The sequence below is a fragment of the Hydractinia symbiolongicarpus genome, chromosome 1, assembly GCF_029227915.1.
Source record: "Hydractinia symbiolongicarpus strain clone_291-10 chromosome 1, HSymV2.1, whole genome shotgun sequence".
NCBI classification, from domain to species: domain Eukaryota; kingdom Metazoa; phylum Cnidaria; class Hydrozoa; order Anthoathecata; family Hydractiniidae; genus Hydractinia; species Hydractinia symbiolongicarpus.
The window spans coordinates 19,993,307-20,017,542 of NC_079875.1; the positions used below are offsets into that span (position 1 = coordinate 19,993,307).

General features: G+C 34.3%; 1 protein-coding gene across 3 annotated transcripts; it reads right to left on the bottom strand.

Annotated features, from left to right (window-relative positions):
- Nucleotides 1–952: 952 nt before the first annotated feature.
- Nucleotides 953–21,677, bottom strand: LOC130645523 (uncharacterized). Of its 3 annotated transcripts, none has more exons than XM_057451547.1 (8): nt 21,213–21,639; nt 20,694–20,769; nt 20,515–20,607; nt 20,280–20,343; nt 19,827–19,978; nt 19,171–19,396; nt 1,819–2,034; nt 953–1,149 (listed from the first exon to the last, which is right to left on the bottom strand). In XM_057451547.1, exons 2-8 carry the CDS (start codon nt 20,729–20,731, stop codon nt 1,051–1,053), a joined length of 888 nt encoding a protein of 295 aa, XP_057307530.1. In that variant the 5' UTR covers nt 20,732–20,769; nt 21,213–21,639; the 3' UTR covers nt 953–1,050. The 3 variants fall into 3 exon arrangements, with proteins under 3 accessions (XP_057307530.1, XP_057307522.1, XP_057307538.1); XM_057451539.1 differs by having other exon boundaries at nt 21,327–21,637; XM_057451555.1 differs by lacking the exon at nt 953–1,149 and having other exon boundaries at nt 1,839–2,034; nt 19,200–19,396; nt 21,327–21,677.
- Nucleotides 21,678–24,236: the final 2,559 nt, after the last annotated feature.

Below are 24,236 nucleotides of genomic sequence, written 5' to 3' on the forward strand. Positions count from 1 at the left end.
ATTGAAAAAAAGTTGCGGGTATGGAGAATAATGTTATTGTGACCGATTTTCCTGGTTCACCATGTGAAACGAGATATAATTCGCTCTCTCAATTTGTTGATTACGTTCCGTCGATATGCTGGGCGGAATCCTTAAAATTGCCTTTGATAAGAGAGACAGCCATGAGCCTGGACGTAAGGTTAGTAGTATCCACGCTAATAAAAGCTTAAGCGTCTTTGAATTTGCATAGGTTTGCTTAAGGATTACTAAAATGTGTAAATTATCGCGTAAAAATATTTTGAGCTGTTGACATCTGTCGAACCATGGTTGCATCTGGTTTGATTAAATTTTGATTGCATTAACCAGTTAACTTAACTTAAAACTTCATGCTTTTTAAATTTCACTGTGATGGCGAAGGTCTGAAGCTAGACCATGTTTTTGAGGTTAGTGGTAACATTTTGCTATCAATGAAAATAGCTTCAAGCAGGAGAGTGATATATAATATGAAATACACTTTTAAAAAAAGTTGTCCTTAACAAAGATGATTTATAACTAAATACAATAATTAAGAACAACAATTATTACAATTCAATACATTATGCAAGCTAATATTGACAAAGGTTTACATGGACTTAAATAAACTAATTTGACAGTAATGCTAATAGTGATCAAACAAATAACGCGTTGCGAGAAGGTATGGACTGACGTGTTTTGACAAATTCTTATGTGTTTTAACTCTATTTGTAATAACTCTAGTATAGCTTTAGAAGTATTAAAAAAGGTTTCCGAAGAAAGAGTTTAATGGTAACCGCAGTTCAATATTTGTAAAGAAAGTTATAGCAAGAAAAGGACTAGGATTAAATGAAGTAACTTTCTAGCTGATACAACTGCTCACAACAACTGTACCACGCAGGAATGTCATTCAGGGAAAAAATACTGCCACGCAGGGAATACAACAACAACAACAACAACAGCCAACAAAATAGAATCTTTGATGAACACGTCAGCGATGAATATTACAAAAATTGGCAAAAATCTTGTCACGGCGGTAAACGAACGCTGACAGAACTGTCATTCTTCAGTGTGACGCAAGTACTGTTGTCTCGCATGTATAGATGACACTACATCGCCCAGATACTGCAGATCTGTAGGTAGCGACGAGCTGGAATACTTTTAGTAAAAACGTTAAGGTTGTGTTAAAATTAGCTGTAAGGTATTGCAATTGCTGATATGGAAATCCAGAGTGTAAACCGATTTGCGTACCTCGCAAAAAATGTCAACAAGCAAAAGTCTGCCAAAGTCGGTAAAAAACTTCGGTAAACTATTGTTACTTGCGCAAATTTAACCATACTTATCAAATAAATTTAACACAGTTCTACCGTACAATTCTTGAAAAAAATTAATAATGAAAACAGAATACATTAACAAATTCTCCCTTTAGGAACAACTTAACCCAAAATGCATAAAAAATGTTAGTCGGCTAAATTGTGGTCTGTAAACATGATTGTCCGGTGGAATAGCCAGTACAAAATTTTAATACATACAAAATATTTGTCACCAAGCCAAATTTGGTCACATGGTACCAACGTTTTTGTCGAAAACAATCCAGTTTTTTAAAACAACACTTTCCACTTGTATAACTGATACATTCTAGAGCTGAAATAAAATGCAATGTATTAAATTCAATGCAAATTGGTTGAATTCTTTACAAGTATAACTCTAAAAAATATTGTAGTATTGTAATTGAAATTAAATTTTAACACTTCTTAAAAAAATTAAAATTTCGTTAAGTCTGAATAAAACGCATTCAAGTGACAAGATTTCCGAGGAAAAAGATACGTATGATTTTTGTTGTGTTAGACGGCATAAACATTCTTCATTAGTGTTGGATGGTTGTGTGATTGCATTGCACATGCGGGGTGATCGCTCTCTCCGTGGTGATCGCTCTATGTGTATTGGACATTTTGTTAGTGATGACCTTTCTCTGAAGGATACACTATCCTTGTCTGTGGTTAGTGATTTTGAGTATCTTTTTTTCTGCGTTGAAACACCAGCCTATAAAATTAAAGATGTTAAGAAACACAGATTTTTAGGCAAAAAATACGCGCGTTGTTTACAGTGTTTCTTTGTTTACATGAAATAACCTACAAGAAGAAACACGAGGTGATTCAGATCAATCACTGACAACCGTGGCATAACCTGCAGACCACAAGTAATCGTCGCAAAGTGAAAAAGCAGTTAGCAGCAGCTACGAGGCGGCTTAATAAGCCATCAATCACTAGCAACGCAACCACGTGATTACGCTTGTAATCGCAATTCTTTATCTTGATCACTCATCTTGGACATGTTTTCACAACGACATGGGCCGGTCAGTGTAATTTGCGGTGATGAAATGAACACGGCATTAACTTATCTCTAATTGCTGGCTCTTTAGTGGTTGTTATTTACAAAAAAACAATCTAATTAACAAAAAACAGTTAAATTAAAACAACTGCATCAAACGTTTCCGGAATATAATCAAACTATCACAACACCTCCTCCTTAGACGCTTTAATAACGCGTTTACTAAAAAGCTTGACTATAAATGACAAAACAAAGAGGGGGAGATCGGCTAATCAAATCACGTGTTAATGCTCCATTAGCCTACCATTGCAACATTCACAAGATCGCGTTAGTTAGCTTCGAACCGCTAATTTACTCCTTAATGTCACCGATGAAAGAAAATGCGTCTCCAAAAAATACGTTGGCGGTTTTTAATCATGACGATTAGTTACTGGGACTAATTATGCCTTGAGACAGTCAAACGAGTCAATCAAACAACAATCAAAAAAAATCAACAGCGGACGTCCCGTTCGCTATTAATTGGGCAACTCGAATACTTTGGTACACTTTTCTCAAAAACACCTCAAAGATAAGGACAATAATATACGGCCAAAACCCTGAATCTCCAAGGGATAAAAAAATAGACCGAAATATGCAATGTCAAGTAATCGAAAATGTTTGTATCCCTTAATCAAACACACAAACAAATAATAACAATTCAACTTTTTTAAAGGTTAGTAGTAATTTTCTTCACAGATTTGTCTACTTATCCTTTGAAGTTCATGTTATACGATTTTGGACTATATGGCGCCGCATTAATAGTTCGCCTTAGCATATATGCGAGTTGACGGTAGATTCCAAGCTGACATCAAAACACAATTATTGTGACATACATCACATTTTCAAACCTTGGCGAACAAAATCGACACGTCTTATAAGTTAAAATTAGAAATGGCGTTGCGACAAGATATTCATTATCGCTTCTTGGTTTCCAGAAATTGGTAGTTAGTCGGCAAATTAACAAGTCACAAATTTCACCAAACAGAGCTCGTTGCGTTCATCGTTTTATTTCAATTAGTCCATTAATCACTTTTCTGAAAAGATAATAAATTACATAAACCAAAGCATATTACTGCTATATTAAAACCACTGAACACATTAAGTTCGTACCGGAAAATACAAATAATTAAAAATTGCTACACATACGGTGAGCGCTGGCGTTATGTTGGAATTAACTTTATTAAGAAATTAAAACACTTCTTCTGACAGGACATTCACTGGTAGTTGTGAATGAATATCTTATGTAAGTCATGTCATGTTTAAACACACATGCTAAAAAGGAGAGGCGAAATTACTTCCATCTTAAAAAACATCATTAACATGTAGGTAATGAGCAACTAAAAATAATAAAAACTTTATTAGGATCCAAAGGCTGTACTCATTTTATAGCATAGACACTTCACAGTGTTCGTAGCAAACTTTATACATTTTAAAGCTACGCCTATACACTTTCATAGTTCCTAGCAAACGTTGTACTTTTTATAGCTAAGCACTTTTCAGGGTTCGTAGCAAACTTTATACATTTTATAGCTAAGCATATATTCTTTACAGGTTTCGTAGCAAAGGTTATACTTTTCACAATTTAGGAGAATGAAGTCAATTTTGTCAGAGCACCACAATAAATTCAGTTAAAAGTGAATTTATGTAATTGAATGGCGCACAGAGATTTAAAATTTCTTAATTTTAGGATATATTAGAGGAATTTAGGTTCTTGGGTTTTCGGAGGTTTTTGGGATATATTTTCTAAACCAAGAAAAAAAAAATGCGAGATAAGTAGGTCGCCAAATACGCCCTTTGTTGTAAAGCTGAAAAAGTAAAAAGCTACCTTAGGAGTACTAATTTTCACGAGTATTTATTTTCGCGAGTCAAAAAAAGTTGTACTTTGCGGGTATTAATTTTCGCGAATCAAAGAAATTTTGATTTTTCGCGAGTATTAATTTTCACGAATTGTTCGTATTTTGAATTTTCGCAGGAATTAATATTCGCGGAAGTAGGCTTTAAATAAAAAAAATGTAATTTATTAACTTTGCATTCCACGAGAAACCTTCCAAAACTGGAAATTGAAGCAATTAAAACACATGTTCTAACAAAATTGCCACTTTCTTACTAATAATAAGCGTGCATGCCTATTGTTTACTGTGTCACAAACGTTCAAAAAATGAATGGGATTCTTGATAATCTACTTCAAAAAGAAAAAAATGTTCGAAAGATGACTTGAATCAGAACTCATAAGCAAAGTAAAACTCCGACAGGATTAAAAACGTGTCTCGGAAACAACATTATCTCTTGTGATTTCATAAATATGACGCAGAAAAGCATAGTTTTCAGTGCGGCAGTAAGAGGATTGCACGTATACAAGATGAGCTGGAAACCCGCGGAAGGAGAAATACTTGAATGTGTCTATGAGGAAAACAATCCCTACGATGTTTTTTCTATTAAAGTATGCAAATCAAATAATGCACAACGTGTGGTGGGACATCTTCCAATGGAGATATCAAGGATTACTAAATTCATACTACAAATGGGTGCAAGAGTACAAGCAACGGTAACTGGGAAGCATTATCGACGTAGCCCTCTCATTCAAGGTGGACTCGAGGTTCCTTGTCTTGTCGCCGTCACAATACTCAGCAGCATAACTAACCATTCATTGATTGCCCGGTATGAACAGTTGTTAGGGGAACTCTATCTCGAACCAAGAAATGAAGAGATAATAGGGACGTTCTTATCCGTCATCCATGAGAACGATTTCGTGGGAATCAGCAAACGTACGCCGTGTGTGGCTTCGTCAAGCACAAAAAATAAAAAGAAGGAGGAAGTTCGGTCAAGAGACATTCGAGACATGTTTGGGAAGAAAAACAAACGATGTGATAAAGTTGTAGTCGATTAGGTTTTGGGAATATATGCGTGGTATTTTTAAGGTTGTCTTGTTTATCATCTCTACCTGATAAATTTAGCTTTTTTCACGAGCATTAATATTCGCAAATTTCAATTAAAAAAGAAATTCGCGGGTATTAATTTTCGCGAATTTAACATTGCGAAATATTTCGCAGACATTTAATTTCGCGAAAATGGTCAAAAAACGCGAAATTTAGTACTCCTAAGGTATAACGTTCTATTTTTTAAAGATAAACTGTTTTAATAACGCAATGTGGTTACGCTACCTTCGTAGGTTATTCCTTTTAATCTACGACCCTCATACGCCATTTTAACGCCTAAGCACGGAATAATACGCCATAAGGGCATGAAATGCTTGTACAGTTTTGAGCGTTTTTAATCACTAGCTATTTTAATTTTGCAATGTTATAATACATTCAACCTGCATATTTCTATGTTTTATAATTGACTAGACACGCATTCTTCTAAAAAGATTGTTGTTTTTTATACTATTGCGATGTGAAACAACTAGATTAACTTGAAATGCAAAATGTTCACTTTGGCGCCCTATTATAGCTACAAAGAACTTAACCCTATTCGGTCCGGGGGGGGGGGGGGGGCGGATTCCGCCCCCCTGACGGTTTTTTTTTAATAACTCCGGATTGCTTTCTTATATGGCTATGATACTTACTGAGTTTCAACATTTATCTATTAGACACCTGCATGCTAAATTTTTAGGTCCCATACCTTTCAGAGGCTTTGATATTGGCCATTACTCGAAACTACCCCTAAAATCTCTATGAAATCCTTATAATGGGGAAAATATAATAACTCCTGTTAGGATTATCCTTAGAACTTGAAACTTGCAACACAACTTTGTTTCATCAAGAAGAATCATTTTGAATAATTTTGACACGTGACTAATCCGATTTCCCGATTTTGTCGGATTTTACCCGAAAATCGTAAAAAACGGATTTTCGGGCAATTTTTTATCCGATCCATGTAAAAACCGGAAGATATGTTAAAAAATTTTTATTTAGCTTTCAGAAACTTCAAACAGAATGTAAAAATTCGCTCTAGAACAAAAGTAATTATATTTTAAGCAGAACAATTTTCAAGCTTCTGATGACGTCACAGAAAATGTGCTGACGCAAGCAAAAATTTATTGCCGCCATTTTGTTCCTTTTATGATGTACTATAAGTGTGCCAAGTTTGATTCAATTTGAACAATCCTATGAAAAGTTATTGAGGCCCCCCCCCGGTCATAGTATGTTCGAAAAACCCCGGACCGAATAGGGTTAAATTCTGACTATTTAGAAATAATTTAACACAATAGACCTATTTCAATATCCATTTCCATTCCGCAAAATACACAGCCGGAATAGACATACTAACATGAAAACGAGGTTAGTTTAGAGACAATTTTAATTTTTCAGCGAAGTGATGCACATATAGTTTGTTTACCTTTATTATTTCTCAAGTTAACTTGTCAAATGGGCAAATTATAAACTTTTGGTAAAAAAATAGAACATGGCACTTATTTTATACCCATTGGGCTTATTAAAATTGTTGGGTTATATTTTCTTCTAGTGTTTAGCTGGCTAGCTAAGGGTGGTTGGTTTGGATTTTATATTTAGTTACACTAGCACTGTTATTGGTTACTTCTAGTTAGCTAGTTGGAGCTTTAACCAATGTTTTGACATATATATACACTTTATTTTTTGTTATTGGATATCTTTTATTTTTAAAACATCTGTAAATAACATTATGACTTGGCTATCCTAAGCATGTTGGGTTGGTGGTATTAGACTGAATATTGTTCTTCATCATGTTTTATATTCAAATGAAGTAAGAGCAATGCAATCACCGAAGGTAATACTCATAAGTATCCTTGAGCCTTGATTATTTAAAAATTATGACCTGTAAGAATGTTACGGTTACAGCTACAGCTAATTGTTGTTGTTTTTTAAATTCACAAAATGTTCTGTCAACAAGTAGTATATTTCTATAAGTATTGCCAGATTGTTATTCCACATCAGGTATAACTATGGGTATTGTAATTTATTTGTACGTAAAAGCAAAGATGAACAACTTATGTAAAAATAATTTTAAGGGTGCTCTTCTTAGACAAATCTAATAGAATTAACTTAAAAACTTTTTTCTGTATTATACTTGTTGAGTTTCCTAATTTAAGGTACTGTAAGAGGGCAATAGAATTTTTATACAGAAAACTATGTATTTTAATGAAATAATAATCAATAGGCATTTTTTTGGGAGGGGGGGGGGATGATTTCTTTAAAAGCTAATAGAATTGTAGATGAACAAACCGCTCACGATTTGTTTCAAGTCACATGTTGTTTCAATGCAATAATGTTTAGCCACTTAAGCTGGGCAGCACTCCCTTAGATATGTTTAATACTTGATCGATTTACCAGCAGCATTTTCAGTTGTTTCTTCACCTTCTGAAAAAAAAATTGTTCATGCCAGAACCGAAAAAATAAACAATTTGTGATTAGTATTGTAGGTTTATCATTTCTTGAACATAATATGAATATGAACAGACAAACCAATACCAAAACAATAAACAATTTGTGATTACTGAGTACACTGGGTTGAGCCAAAATGCTTTGATGTTGTCTAGCTAGCTAAACTTTAAAGTTGCCATAAATACACACTTAATATCAATAAATATTCATAATTTTTGTCACACTACCACTACCCTCAATATACTTGTATCCACTACGATCCTTTCAATATGACAGTTGAAAATTATAAAACCAACATTTGTTGATAATTAAGGTCAGAACAGCTAGTAAACAACTGGGCGTCCTGAACTTTATCTTAGCTAACCTCGTTTTCATGCAATGTTTTGATTTTTCGCCACCACGGCTGATCATGAAAAGGCGATATTGAAATAGGTCTATTTGGGCCTGTACATTGCAAAAATCAATGCGTTTTTTGAACTTTTACTAATGTCAGGAAATAACCACGTGATCAAACATGAAAATGAGGCTTCCATCTTTGTTAGTTTGTGATATGTGCTACTGTCAATTAACTTTAAAAGTAAGACAGTAGTTCAGCAATTATTCCCGTCCAGTCCCCTTCCTTGGGTCTCTCAGAATTTAATTAAAAAGGGTTAATGAAATGCGGGAGAAACATATTTATATTCTATACAACATGCCGTACCACTATAAACTAGATAGGTGATCCGGCAGCCAGGTTCATTGCTTACGTGCAAGAAAACCACGTTGCACATCTGGGTGGACGGCTTAGTATAGGTAAACTTTTTGCTTCACATCTCTGAAATAATTATACAAACCTGCAACGCTTGTTTAAAGAAAAACAGATATCCAGATTTTTTTTTTGCTGGAAGATTTTTTGTAACAGTTGAACCGTATTTTGGTAACGCAAGAGGGTTTGGCGCAGATAACCATTCTGTTTCTTTGACTTAAATATACATGCTACAACCTGTTTTTTCCTTGTCATAGAAAACAATCGTTCAGCATTTTTTTTCTTATTTTGGCGAATAAGTTCCCGTGGAAGTTTAAAATTTTATATGACGCAAATCTATGTAGAGGGTTAACAGGAGTGCATCTTTTTTTGCGTTTTTTTCAACTACGTATTTCTAGAAAACCCAAATTTATCTTATAGTCAGATACCATATAGTATACTCTTCCTACGTGATGGTATGGTACGACCTACACAACAATAGTACTTACACGTGGCAAAAAAGCGAAATTTTCCGAATTATAGTCAGTTGTGTTAAAATCTGGAACGATTCGATCACTATGTCTGGCGTGGCATTGTAAAAATGATAATCTGTACTTTGCAGTTTTTGATGTTTCCACAAGCATTTTCTTTTGTAAAAGGAATAAAATGAAAAAAATAAAAAAATTCTATCGACGCAAGTTCAAAACCGATCAACTGGCTCTGTAAAATCATAGTTCTAATTACAATAGTTTGACCAGTTGTATGATTAAGATTGTTTATATCATGTAGGATCATTTATCCTTGACAAACGGTTGCAGAGATATTAAGGTTTTAAATTTTTTTGATGACGTCATTAACCCGTTTGTTCCGAAACGGGTGGGTTCAGCATTAGGAAATTGGTCCTAGGTGATCCCTAGTAACCAAAGGATCAGTCAATACACAAACTTTTTTTACGGATATTTGTTTACACGTTGCTTCTATATTGTGTAGAGCTCAAAACGTTGAAAATATATAGAATTATGTACTTTTGACAAACAGTTGCGGAGATATTAGGGTTTTAAGGTCTTTTGATAACGTCTTCAACCCGTCCATTCCGGAACGGATTCGGAAATCCAGGTTTGAAAAACTTACCCAAATTGGTTTGCACAATTGCACACAAAAAGTACTCAAAAAGTTGCTCGAAGGTGAGGTGCATATATTGTGAAATTCTGGCATCAATTCGTCCAACGGTTCCAGAGAAAAATGAGAAAAACGTCAGAAAACAGACCATCCTTGAGATTGACGCTACTCTCTACAATCTTCCTCTCGCAACTTCTAATCCGTAAGTGTCAGTTTATCACTTCAAATGGTATCGAATCTCACGAAACCACTTACGGGAGCATCCGAGAAACATTTACCGTAACTTCATTATGGGCTCAAGGTACGAAACTGCAAACGAGAAAGTTAAACAATAAACACTTACTTCATCTACTCCTCTACCTCTCTGCCGATATTGAACCAAACCCAGGCCCTTCACCCTGTCAATACTGCTTCAAAACTGTTCGTTGCAATCAAAAGAGACTCCGGTGTACTTCCTGCATGAACATCTGTCACGCTTCATGTACAACAGTCAACCGCAAACCGCTACCATCCAGAGAGGAAACACCCTGGATCTGTTCAAAATGCACGCATTCAGAACTACCCTTCCAAAATATATCCACTGATCAGAATCCACCTGTTGAAGTAGAACCTACTGCAGACTGGAAAGTTTCAAGCGAACACATCAAAGCTCTTCGTGATAATCGAAATCACACATCAATAGCGACCATCAACACACAAAGTCTTCTTTCATCTCTCACCGAATTCAAACAAATGATTGAAGACTACAATTTCGATATCGTCTGCGTAACAGAAACATGGCTCCAGAACAAAACTCAAGAAAAATATGTTCAAATCCCAGACTATGTATTCAAAGGTAACCATCGAGGAAGTAAGGGTGGAGGTGTAGGAATATACTTAAAAGAATCAATAACCTTTAAAGAACGAACTGATATTCCGAAAATTGATCCTTCCATCGAACAATTCTGGGTTGAAGTCAACGGTAAGAACAAAAACTCTCACTATCTCGTCGGATGCATATACCAACCAAGCTCCAAAGAAGGCGAGAAAAGAGAATGGTGTGACAAATTCGAACATCTCCTGAGTCAAGTTTACACAAAATGGCACGGTCCAATCGTCATTTGTGGTGACTTTAATATCGACCTTCTCACTAAATCGGTCAGTCAAGAAACATATATGAACATTTTGAATACGTTTGACTTATCGCAGCATGTTACAAAACCAACAAGAAAAGATAAGACCTTAATCGACCATATCTCGACGAACCTACCTGAGAAAATCATCCACCAGAACGTCATCAAAACCGACGAAATAAGTGATCATGACCTCGGTTACGTCATTATAAACATTCGCAAACAGCGGTTCGAACCAAGATACAAAGTCATTCGCGATGAAAAACGTTTTTCGCTAAATGACTACATTACTGACTTTTCGCAACTACCGTTTAACATCGTTTACGCAGTAGACGATCCGAACGACAAAGTATCAATGCTAAACCATCTGATTACTGAATGTTTATCACGACACGCTCCATTGAAACGTACCAGATTCACAAGACCTCCTGCTCCCTGGATGCAAGACCCTATAATCAACAACTCCAAAAATGCTCTCGAAGAGATACGAAAAACCAAATCTAGAGACAACAGTGAATACGTTAAGCTCCGAAACAACCACAAAAAACTTATCAGAAAAGCCAAGTCAAAATTCATTCTAAAATCGTTATCATCGAGTAATCCTAAGGAAGTATGGAAAACTATCCACAGGATTCTCAAACCACCAACCGCTAGAATAAAGTTTGATCCTGATAAACTGAATGATCACTATACCACACTCGCATCTCGTCTTTGCGAGAAAGAAAACGTTCCCTTGAATCCCAAACAGCTCATATCTGCACTACCACTTGATACCGAACAGTTACTACAAATGCACGAAACAACCTATGAAGAGGTAAACAAGATCATTAGAAATCTTCGGAGTGACTGCTCGAGCGGCCATGATAACATCCCTGTCAAATTCCTGAAGCCAGTCTATGACTACATCACGTCCTCACTTGTTCACATCATAAACAGTTGCATCACCACAAGATCATTCCCTGATCTATGGAAACTGGCACGCGTCTGTCCAATTCCAAAAGTTGCGAATCCAACAGTGGCAAAAGACTTCCGTCCAGTCTCCATCTTATCAATCCTATCAAAAATCTTCGAGAGAGTAATCTTGAACCAAATACTAACCTTCGTCGAATCCAAAGTATACAACACGACACAATCAGGATTCCGAAAAGGACATTCCACCACCACTCTTCTCTTGAAACTGCGTGACGATATTGTAAAAGCAATGAACAAAAATGACATAACCATCGCAGTAATGATCGATTATTCCAAAGCGTTCGATACCATCGACCATTCAATATTGGTACGCAAACTGAGCCGATTAGGATTTGGACAATCAATTATTTCACTTATCGTCAGTTATCTGTCGAACAGAAAACAATATGTACAGGTCGATGACCGAAAATCCCAAACCAAAAATATTTTCTTCGGAGTGCCGCAAGGAAGTATCCTTGGCCCGATTTTATTCAACATATACGTTGCCGACCTACCAAATGAAATCCAAACACCCTCCATCCAATATGCCGATGATACGACCCTCTGCAAATCATGTCCCAAACAAAACCTTTTCGAATCCATCAAGGCAATTGAACTAGACCTAACATCACTATGCAACTGGTCGAGAGATAATGGTCTGATTTTCAACAGCGACAAATTACAAATGATGGTTATTCGAAAACCCAGATCACTGCCATCAGATCGATCCTACCTCCTACGTTCAGAAGGCCGATCAGTAAGACAAGAACTGTATGTCAAGATACTCGGTATCCAAATGGACGAAAACCTCTCCTGGTTACCTCAAGTGAATTATGCAACAAAGTCAGCTTACGCAAATTTACAAACGATAAAAAGGTTCAAGAGATTCACCCCGTATAGAGTTCGGAAAACACTCGCGGAATCTCTTGTCCTCTCCAAACTGAGTTATTGCAATACCGTGTACGCTCAAATTCCGCAATACTTGAAAAAGCGCATCCAACGTGTACAGTCGTGTGCAGCCGGGTACGTTCTCCGTCGCTACTGCACCCTGAAAGATGTGACAAGTTTGGGTTGGCTTCTTGTTGAGCAACGTTGTGAATTGGACCTCTCGATCGCAGGTTTTAAAGCTTTAAACGATGAAAAGTGGCCGGACTACTTGTCTATGAAAAAGCTCAAGTTCAAAAGGACTCTCCGATCTATTGATAATGGAATAATGATTGAACCTGGTGAAAATGGCACTTTCAACAACCAAGTGTCTAAAGTTTTTAATGATTTGCCAAAAAATATACGTAACCTAGATTCAATTTCAACATTTTACAGTCAAACGAAAAAATATTTTTTAGATAAATCAATCGCCATTGCCTTAGCAAGGGAAGGCTAGGTTCTCCGATTGTATAAGCATTTCCTTATCAATTTCTGCTAAACCAACTCTATCAAGCGCGGGTCCGAGTTTCCATATTTTTCAACCTCCACCAAGTTACCAAGATTTTCTTATTTCCAAATCTCGTTTAGACATATCGAAACATACGATAATCTCTGAGCCTCCACAGTGAGCCTTCCTATGCTTGGGTTTTATATTATAGAATTTTTTTTTTTTATATATATATATATATATATAGTTATCACATTTCTTAAAAGTGCTGGCTGCTACGGTTTAAATGAGCTGTTTATTTCAACACAGCCAACGTTTTATCTCTAACGAAGTCTTTCAGAGTCGAAGGAGACCTTCCGCTGATATACAACTATAGCCTATGCCTTTCCTCTATTTAATCTATCAACGACTATTTAACAAAACCTAAATCTACAACTCTTATTGAAACCTAGATCTCCATGCTTCTTGTATCATTTTTGTTCTAAACTTTTTATTCTTATTGTTGTTATTATTATGTTATTATAGGGATAAGAACCATTGTATAATGGAACCCGAATAAATGTCAAAAAAAAAAAAAAAAAAAAAAAAAAAAAAAAAAAAAAATTGGTTCGATCCTTAGATACCCACGCGACGAAAATTACTGACGTCACCAACTCGTTTCCAATTTTTTGGACTCAAAGTTTTAAGTGCATTGCAATGGCTTCTTCAATTTAAAAATATTAACTGCCTGTTACAGACAGACAGACACACTCTCTGTATTATTATATAGACCAGTCGATAAAGCCTGTGGAAAAATTTACTTAGGCAGAGGAAAAATGACAAAAAGTCGTCATTTAAATTTTGATGACGTTAACACGCGTAGCAACTATTGTGAAGAGTTTGAATCTTTAATCAAAATAATTTATAATGTATATGAACATGTACATTTAAGCAAAAGTTAAGGAGATATATACGTTTAAAAATTTTGCTGACGTCACCAATCTTATTAAACGCATTTCTTGATGTCGCGCTGTAAAGTTAGAAAGATTAACAAATATAGACATTACTTTATCGGCTACATCAAAGGAATATGAACACATCCACTTTGCCTGTCACAGACAGACGGACTCACTCTCTGTAATATTATAAGAAACTAGCCGAATTCTCGTGGAAGAATCCACTGAATCTCTAATTGAATCCATGTTAGGGATACTAAACAAATCATACAACATAGTTTTTTAAACTCACAATCTGCATTATTCTATATTTATACCCGCTGAAACAAAACGTTTAAAAATGCAAGCAGGTGCAACAATGGAAGGAAAAATAAAATAAAATAAAATTGCAAAATGTCCAACAAAATCGAAGGTGTCTAACAACCGTTGGAAAAATGCTAAATCTGCTAAAATTATATACTTGCTTTGCCATGCCAAAATTACAGCAAGGAAAAAAGTATACCATAAAAAAAAACCTAAAATATTTCGTTGAGTCATACAAAAAAGGTTATAACAAAATTTCCACAATGTACAGTTTGTATGCATCATACCAAATCAGATACTCAGTCTATTGTATACACAGCCACCCTCCCAAAATTTTACTCAAAATATAAAAACTCAACAGTTAACAACACATAAAAGAAAAACATAAGAACTTGAATCATATCGGTATATTGTATCTCCACCGTAATATTCAAATCCAAAATATTACAAGAGCAGTTTGCCTTACAGACCCAAACTCATAAACAAAAAAATCAATTATTTTAATTTTATATATCAAGAAAACAGCGCAAACAATGCAGCGTTTTCGAATTTGAGAATTATATAATACATATCTAAGGGAGAGCTGCCCATCTTACCTGGCTAAACATTATTGCATTGACACAAGATGTGACTTGAAACAAATCGTGAGCGGATTGTTCATCTACAATTCTCTTAGCTTTTGAACGAATCACCCCCCCCCCCCCCCCCCCCTCCCCCAAAAAATGCCTATTGATTATTATTTCATTAAAATACATAGTTTTCTGTATAAAAAATATATTGCCCCCTTACAGTACCTTAAATTCAGAAACTCAACAAGTATAGTACAGAAACGTTTTTATGTTAATTCTACCAGATTTGTCTAAGAAGAGCACCCCTTAAGAAAATTATTTTTATATACATAAGTTTTTGATCTTTGCTGTTACGTACAAATAAATTACAATACCCATAGTTATACCTGACGTGGAATAACAATCTGGCAAAACTTATAAATATAGCTAATATTACTGGCAATACTTATAGAAATACTACCTATTGACAGAACATTTTGTGAATTTAAAAAACAACAACAATCTGTAGCTGCAGCTGTAACATTCTTGCAGGCCATAATTTTTAAATAATCAAGGCTCAAGGATACTTATGAGTATTACCTTGGGTGATTGCATTGCTCTTATTACATTTTGTTGAATATATAACAAGATGAAGACCAATATTCAATCTAATACCATCAACCCAACATGCTTAGGATAACCTTTGAGGAAAGGGGGATAGCCAAGTCATAATGTAATTTACAGATGTTTCAAAAAATATAAAATCCAAACCTTAGTTATGAAAAAAACAATAGCTAGCTAGCTAAACACTAGAAAAAAATATAAACCAGTATAAAATAAGTGCCATGTTCTATTTTTTTACCAAAAGTTCAAAATTTGCCCATTTGACAAGTTAACTTGAGAAATAATAAAGGTAAACAAACTATATGTGCATCACTTCGCTGGAAAATTAAAATTGTCTCTAAACTAACCTCGTTTTCATGTTAGTATGTCTATTCCGGCTGTGTATTTGCGGAATGGAAATGGATATTGAAATAGGTCTATTTGTTTAATAAGCAATAAAAGAGTGAACTTCTAATCAATTTTGTGCATCATACAAAATTTTTCTATTTAGAACAAACAATTAAGAGATATATTTTTAGGATATTCTGAACTACATTGTTTAGAGTATATTCTTACAAAAAAGTGCAAAAAAGTACAAAAAATATTTTTCGGCTCAAGACACAACAAGGAACTGAATATTAAAGGGAAAATTTAGCTCTGAAAGTTAAAAAAAAAAAATCGCTACGCAGACCTGCTTTTCTTTCGCTTCCTCAGTAGGTAGCTTGCTAGCGTTCCCTGGATAAAAGTTCAATCAGTTTTTTACTTGGAATACCTAACTTCGCTTCATCTCAAAAGAGAACGAATTGAAAATGTATACAATTGTCTGATAAATTCCAATCAGTTCTCTTTGTGACGTTATATCTTACGTTTTTATTTTTTTAAAACAAATACTTCTGACAACAACATCAAATTTTTATACTTGCTCGACAACAACAGTTTTGTTTTTTTCATTTTAGATTCGAATTATATTCATATTCGAATGTGATAGGTTTTTTTTTCTTATATAGTAAGCAACCTCAATTCCGCAACACAAAAATGGAAAATATAGAAGAACAAATAAGCTTTGAGCTAACCTCATGAGGCATTGGCATGCTTTGTTTGAAATAATTTTTTTTTTAAGATTAATTTGAAAAAGAGACAACCTTCTTCGGTTTGGTTTTCTTTTTTCAGTTGATAAACAACTTGTTTCCGTGAGATACGGCGCGCACATGGTAAACCGGGGGTAAAATTAAATTATTCTAATCATAACGACCATGTACGGCTTTTCATATAAACAACAAATAAACCCCCGTGTGGCAATTTTTTAAAATTTAGTAGACAATACATGAGCCATAAGAAAATGACCCGTGATTTTAGTGTCGTGAACTCACATAGTCACTCACACAAGCGTATTATAATATAGGATTAAGAATTGTGTTTGGATAGAACTAGAAGACAAGCAATTATAGTACAAATTCAAATAGCCCTGTGACATTTCCTGCGAAAGTGTTGATATAATTCTGTTGTTTTTCTTTCTTTCTCTCTTTTTTTGGAAGTTGTTAAATCAGTCCACAAAAAATGATTGGGACTTAAAGGTACATGAAAATAATAACCGATAGGGGTAGGAAGCGTAATGACATTCTTACTTCGGTCAACAGCACTGGTGATTTAAATATGGTAATCGATGGTAAAAAACTTGTTAATAGCGCTTTTGCTACCTGTGGTATAGGTGAACACAATACGATGATATATTATGGCTCGCTTTTGTGAACACCTTTCTATACTTACATCTCGAAGTTTATTGCTGTATTTTCGAGGTACATATAACTAATGTGTATACGCAGTGTTCTGTTAAACGTTAGTAAAACATAGCTAGTCATAGTGGATGATATCATTTCCCCGAAATGACAATGATAGATGCTTTTCTGTGAAACTATTTGGCAGAATACCTACGAATACCTACTCTGCGTAGGTATTCTGTCTAATCCACATTTAAGTTATTTTATTCACATTTTGCTGACATTTTTGACAAAATTTCCTATCTCAGCATCTCTACTTATTGGAACTCTAGATTATGTTAAAAAATGTGATTTTAATATAATAAAATTGATTGTAAAAATTAATGCTAATTCTTTACAACAGATCGAGAATTTATTCTTGCAAATAATTTTCAAAACTTAAGCCAGTTACTAAATGACCAAATAAACCTGAAATTCCCATCATTTTCCTGACACATCATATATATGGCTAATATATGACATTTAAGGTTTAACAGTATTTCATATATTCATGACAATTTCTGACTTTCAAACATTCCTGCTCAATCTTCAGCCTGCCCATAGTGCTATATATAAAGCCATAGATAGCGTTAGTATAGGTGTCATGTGCCAAAAGATTAAACATGGCCTAACATCATTTAAAGTTTACATTACACAAAAGGCAGGCTTGAAAATAAAAATGTAAATGTAATATCAACAACAATCTGAAGACATCAGGACTTAAAGATTCCACGGTACAAGATTGATGGAGGACGAAAGCTATAACACTTGACCAACGACAATGGTAATAGTATGTATACATGCATCAAAAATGAAAGATCTAAATTACACACTGCAAGACTTTCAAGGCTTTTACATAATATTGTCAAAACACTTAACAATCCGTTCTCATAAGAAACATGCTGAAGAGTGGTAAAAAGTATGTTCACAGTATATATTAGGACTTCGGTCCTATTAATATATCAGATTGCTCGAAATTAACCCTTTCAGTCCTGAGGTGTTTTTTCTCTATTCCTGCGCAATTTTATCACATTTTATCATGCCATACTTAAATTGTGCAATTGTTATCGTCATTGGCCCAAATTTTCACCCTTTTTTTCAAAGACAATTTGCTACCAAAATTTAAAAAAAAAATCTCTCTATAATATTTCAGGTCACCTGATCAAAAATGGCAGATATTTTCGTTTTGAAAAATTACAAAAATCAAGTTCAACTCAACATAAAATATTTTCTAGTAATGATCGTGATTAAAAATGGCAGATATTTTTGTTTTGAAAAATTCACCTATTATATACTTATATATATAATAAACAAGCTGTGAAAATTTCATGAATAAGGCAAAATGCAGTTGTCAGCATTTTGTGATCACATCTTATAACTGCTGGAAATCGGCTGCATAAAAGGAACTCTAGATATTCTTTAAAATTCAAAAGGAATTGATGGAAAAATATATAATTGCAGTAAGTAATAAGTACGGAACTACATTGCTTGTTTTTGTACAACACTTGGAAAGACTTTCACCTGCTTTTGGAAAATATATTGCTCACAGAATGATTTGTCAATTAATTGTTTGAAAACAAACTCAACTCAATTGCCAATGAATTGATCAAAATGAATGTAACTCACAATCATATATCAAAAAAACATAATGAAACTACTATAAAACAATGTAAATAATTTCTATGGAACAAAACTCAAAAACCTATTCTCAAAAAAGTAAAAAGCAGGAGAAAAATCTAATGATCAATATTAGAATAATACATTGCAAAATTCCATGGAGTCACGTTTTTTTGCAAAATCGCACCCAATTTCTCTAGTTCATATATAGCGTGTGGTTCTGAGGGCATAAGATTGGCGCTCCATTCTTAAAATCATCAAAAACCAAAATGCAAAAATACTTTTGATGCTGGAAATATTCTAAGCATGAATTGACACCCTGGCTAAAATTGACAGACTTATATTGACTCCTCTTTTGACCTCCGGGAGGTTAAAAAACCTGTTTATTTAAAAAAAATAAAGACTTGCCTTAGAAACAATTGATGAAAAAACCTCACTTGTTTGGGCATTACTGCAACAAAAATGTTTAACATCTTTCAATACGACGGATGACCGTTCAACGGTTGAACTTCTAATGGCTGGCAGGGCACCAAACGGTAACAAGACAGCATGAAAAGGATCTTGCTCAATATAACTACAACCAGATTGATTCTGTGGAATATTTTCTTTGTTGCAGCCTTCATCTTCAGAAATCCTAAACAACAAATATATTTAATATGTGGAACAGGAAGCAAAAGTAGCTAAGTTGCAAAGTGCACCAGTCTGGGTGCAACTGTACTACACAACAGGAACATAAAGTAAAAAGAGCAAAGCATACTTCTTTCATGCACCTGATTTACCTTACTCAAGAGCAATTTAAAATGTAAAGGCCCTTTTAGACAAAAAATTATTTGCGTTAAGTGAAGTTACTAAATGTGATAACAGAAAAATATTGTAAAATGCAATTTACGTTTAAATACACTACAAGTTATTCAATAAATTATTCCTCAAATGTTGAGTTTGTTATGTCAAAACATCACTCATTCTTACTCATTGTGAGAATGAATGATGCAGTGAAACTTTACACCATGATAATTCTGTACAAATTGCTACATTCGGAGTCACCCACACATCAACATACCTACCAGTTAAATTCACTTTGTTTCCTTTTCAGCTGCTGCAAATAACTTTCCACTACTGAGTACTTCTTTTGAGGGTGTTTCCGTGATTCATGTGCCTGTGCTTGCAGTTTTGATGGGTGGGGTAGATCCATTAAGGATATCTTTTTATTGAAGCTCTAAACAAAATCTATAAGATGCAATTTAAGTGATTAAAAATTCTACTTGCAAATTTTAGTATATATAATTTTATAAATTTATTTTAACATTTGTTTCTGAGTTAAATATTAGTGATTATTTCCAAATTGGTACATTTTAAACTATAAATTGCTTCTTCTTTGATAGCATTTTAGTTAGACCCTTTTAGTTCAACCTGAGATCTTGTTTTCATAGCAAGGCAAGGGCTATTAAACAAATATCAAAACATTATATCAGATTTTTTTTTTTTATGAGATTACATTTCTGACAAACAAAACTCACAAATCTTGGATCTTCATTAGTTGATAAACTGCTAACCTGACTTCCAAAGCTGCCTTCTACAAGACTAAAACACATACACAACTGCATTAATTTGAGAACACCTGAACTATTTCAGCCTTAGCATTTTAGGCTGTGTTGCCACAAAGTTATAGCAACTTCAGCAGTTGGTCTTTAGTTTATATATATATATATATATATATATATATATATATATTGTAAAACACTAGGATCTTACTTTATTGATGCAGCACCTGTTTGATCAGGAATTGAATGGAAACATTTTCTTTGCAGACTATCTAGCTCACTTCGCACAACTACATCAGACTGTCTATACGAGAAAAAGGAAACAGTTCTCATAATATGGGTAAAAAGATGACAAAAATCTGTTAAAATGAAATGGAATTACGAACAAACCTGCCATATTTTCTGTCACAGCCAGACATCTGCTTCATACTTTTTTCAAACGTTACTGTTGTATTCCACAAACAAGCTAAAATTAAAAAAAAAATCATATTTAGTGTCTTATGTATCTTTTAAAACAAAGAAATAGAAACTGGTTGCAAATTAAAACAATATATGCAAAAAATAAGCAATCAGTTTTTCAAGGCTAAATTAACTGATCTGACTGGCTGGGGTGGTGCGTCATGCATCCTGACAGGCAAGAAAAGAAGTTTCAAATTCATTAAAACGTCAAAGGCCCAATAACCACAAGCAATTAAGTAAGACAGTTCTATATGTACATAACACGCACTCTGAACTTGTGAAAGTAAATTTTCACAGCAGACTCAACGAAATGGCCAGTACTCTTCAGCTGGTGTGTTGCAAAAATTTTACTTTAACAAGGGTGTATGCCGAGTAATCAACATAAACAATGTCATGAGTTGCATTTTCCTTAATGTCTGGATTATGAATCAATTTGCTTTTAAAGCTTACCTCCCGAGAAAAATCAAGTTGACCTAAATCGATTCATAATATCTTCAGAAAAAACAATTTAACGTTTATTTTATTAAAATCACTACAGTATTCAAGAAACCAGACAATGTTTACCTCATGTTTTTAAGCCTTCACCTCACTTGTTCGCCATTTTGCAAGTGAGCATTTAAGAGTATAATTATGCGCCTGACGTCACTAGTTAGAAGCTCACATTCGGACCCCTTTAATTTACTTCCGAGTTCTTTGACTTTAGAACTGAGTTTGAAAGAAAAAAACAAAAAGAAGAAGGTTAGAAGATTTTTTCATTTTTATCGTCATTCATCGAACTCATGCGCTATTATCTAATTCGAATACGTTTACACATCAAAACTCACTGATCAAATTAAAAATATTCGCGGATTCTAACTCGCAATAGCAACGACACTCCGCTTCGCTCGTCATTCTTACACTTTCCACACTCGCACCACGTCCTTACACCAACAGCAACACGTGAAGCGACTTCTTCTTGAATAGTATCCTCATCACAGCTCTCCCAACTAAAATCCGAGTCAGTGCTTGGTCTAGTATTTCGCCTGCTCAAATTGAAATTCCACAACATTTTCCCTGTCGCTCTTTTTTTCTTTTTTTGCGTCACAGCTTCTCGGTATTGCAATTGAATGATCATTTCTCAACCGAAGTTAGTATTCATTTTTAAAGTTTCCTGATATTTTCACGGGGGTAAACATACTCATTACCAATGAATTTCACTATTAAAGTTTGAGTAAAGGCCGGTTTCCATACAACTGCATTTTGCGCCCAGTCGTAAAAAGCGCCGTAACTTTTGATCTACGCATGCGCATTATCAGAATAATGCCGCTGACCTGGCGATTTTGCATGCGCTGGGGCGATTTAAAAAAAGTTGAACAGGCTCTACTTTTTGCGAGCTACATTTTGCGCTTCAGCTTAACAGCCAATCAAAAGGTAGCAATCTACATGAATTACGAAAGAATTTTTAATTAGATCATTTCAATATGGCTAGCAAAATCTCGTTTCTGTGTTAAATTTTTGTCAAAGCTAAATGAATGTAGAGAAACAGAATATATATCAATCAAGTGAAGTAGATGAAAAACAAAATAACATTAATGAGTCTGTGGAGGCACAAAGAAACAACATTGTAAACAAACTTAAAAGACTACTCGTGATCTGACGATATTAAATCCATAAGCAAAACGTTGTATAGTCCTTTGATTTTTCTTTCTATTGAAAGTCGTCTCATCCACATGTTTTTCTTACGTATTATACAACGTTGTTTATTTCTACCACATAAAAATATTGCTAGGACTACTCTCAAATTTTGCAGCAACAAATATCGTCAGTTTACATCAGCCATGTTTTGCAAAAAACACGTGAGCAAAAATCGCTAAATGGAAATGGTTCGGTATATGTGATAAAAGTCGCGGCGCATTTTACGACTGGGCGCAAAATGTAGCTGTATGGAAACCAGCCTTAAAAATTTCAATGCGGAAGATGATTTACGATCTTCTAACAGGTGACGTCAGACTCAAGGTGAAGAAATTTATAAAACAACATTGCGGATGTTTTACCTCGTGTCGGAGGTGAATTTTTGAATCTTTGAATAGGCCATTATTAACTTATAAGTGCGAATTAAGGAAAATAAACTTTATATTCGTAAATCACGTATGAATATGAGCCAATTTAGGTCAACTTAATTTTTCTCGGGAGGTAAGCTTTAAGTCTAAAATATTTGGTTAGATCCGAAAACTTACAATGCATATATATACTATTTTTCTGACTCAATTCCCGTTTTTTCCGGGTCATGAAGCAAGTTGTCTTACTTCAATGGTCTGTAAACTTGCGTGGGTTTCCATACAGTTCGTCATTTCCCGTAACTGAGATTTAAAACAATATTATTCTCTTTGAGGTTAAGAATTCATGTTTCCAAATAAAATAAGAATTTGTATGTCTTTTGTCAATTTCGATGGTTTCATCTTCAGGTAGTACAATGTCATCTCTGTCAATAGTCAAATTCAAATTTAGCTAAGCTTCGGCTGTTAACTACCGTTCAATAGCACTAACGTCTCACATTATCAAAATCAACATTATCTTTGAGAAAGTTGTAAGAAATAGAATTATTACTTTCCTGGACACACATAACCTTTTTGTGCATCCAGATCGTGTTTAATTTAACTACTCTACCATAATGACACAATGTGATTCCCTTTGGCTTGCGCTAACTCCCCATAAATATTTTTTTTTGTTATTTAATATATGTGTACATTTAAGATTTTATTGTTGATAACATTTGAATTTATTTTATATTATTTTTTAACGGGTTGAAGAGCCATTGTAATATATGGATACCCTGAAATACATTTTACTTACTTCTTACTTATAAACTTACAATTATCACATCACTTTGCGAAAGTAAACCGTAAATATTATTATTATATTTACGGTAAAAACCATGAACTGAAGCAATCTACCTACAAGTCACCATCATCCGGAGAAACCATAACAACCAAGAATTATGTTAAGGGCTTGGAGTAATCCCGAGCACTGACTGTACTTTCATGATTTATATCAACAATGTTATAAAAAAGGAAGGAAAGAAACTAGGAGCAGGGAAGGGACAGGACGAAACAGGACAGCACAAATATTTATATACAGGTGACGGCAGAGTAACAATAAACTACAGCAACGGGCATGGATAAAAAAAAGTTGCAAATTTCCTGTTTTATGATAAGATGTTTGATTGGATTCTAAAGAACAATGCATGTTGAATGAAATTATTTTAGATTGTTTGTACTGCTTGAGCAGACGTTTAGTTATTAGTGTGTTGTGACTGACAGTTTTCATTTCTTTATTCAATTTTGTTATGGTATCATTCCAATGTTTGACTAATTGGCTTTTAATTGAAAAAGTACCATGAGTAGTTGTTGGAATTTGAATAATGGGAAGTCTTTGGCGGGTATCATGTTCATGAACTGCCCTGGGGAAGAAATTAAAAAACTGGAGGGAAGCAAA

What these genes read in the sequence shown, in the direction of transcription:
- LOC130645523 (XM_057451547.1), bottom strand. Translation starts at nt 20,731, where the DNA reads ATGAAGCAGATGTCTGGCTGTGACAGAAAATATGGCAG. An exon ending in AAACAAAGTGAATTTAACTG is followed by an intron (nt 19,397 to 19,826) that starts GTAGGTATGTTG and finishes TTTGTTGTTTAG; the next exon opens with GATTTCTGAAGATGAAGGCT. An exon ending in TTTCATCAATTGTTTCTAAG is followed by an intron (nt 2,035 to 19,170) that starts GCAAGTCTTTAT and finishes TTAATTTTATAG; the next exon opens with GCTGGTGTTTCAACGCAGAA.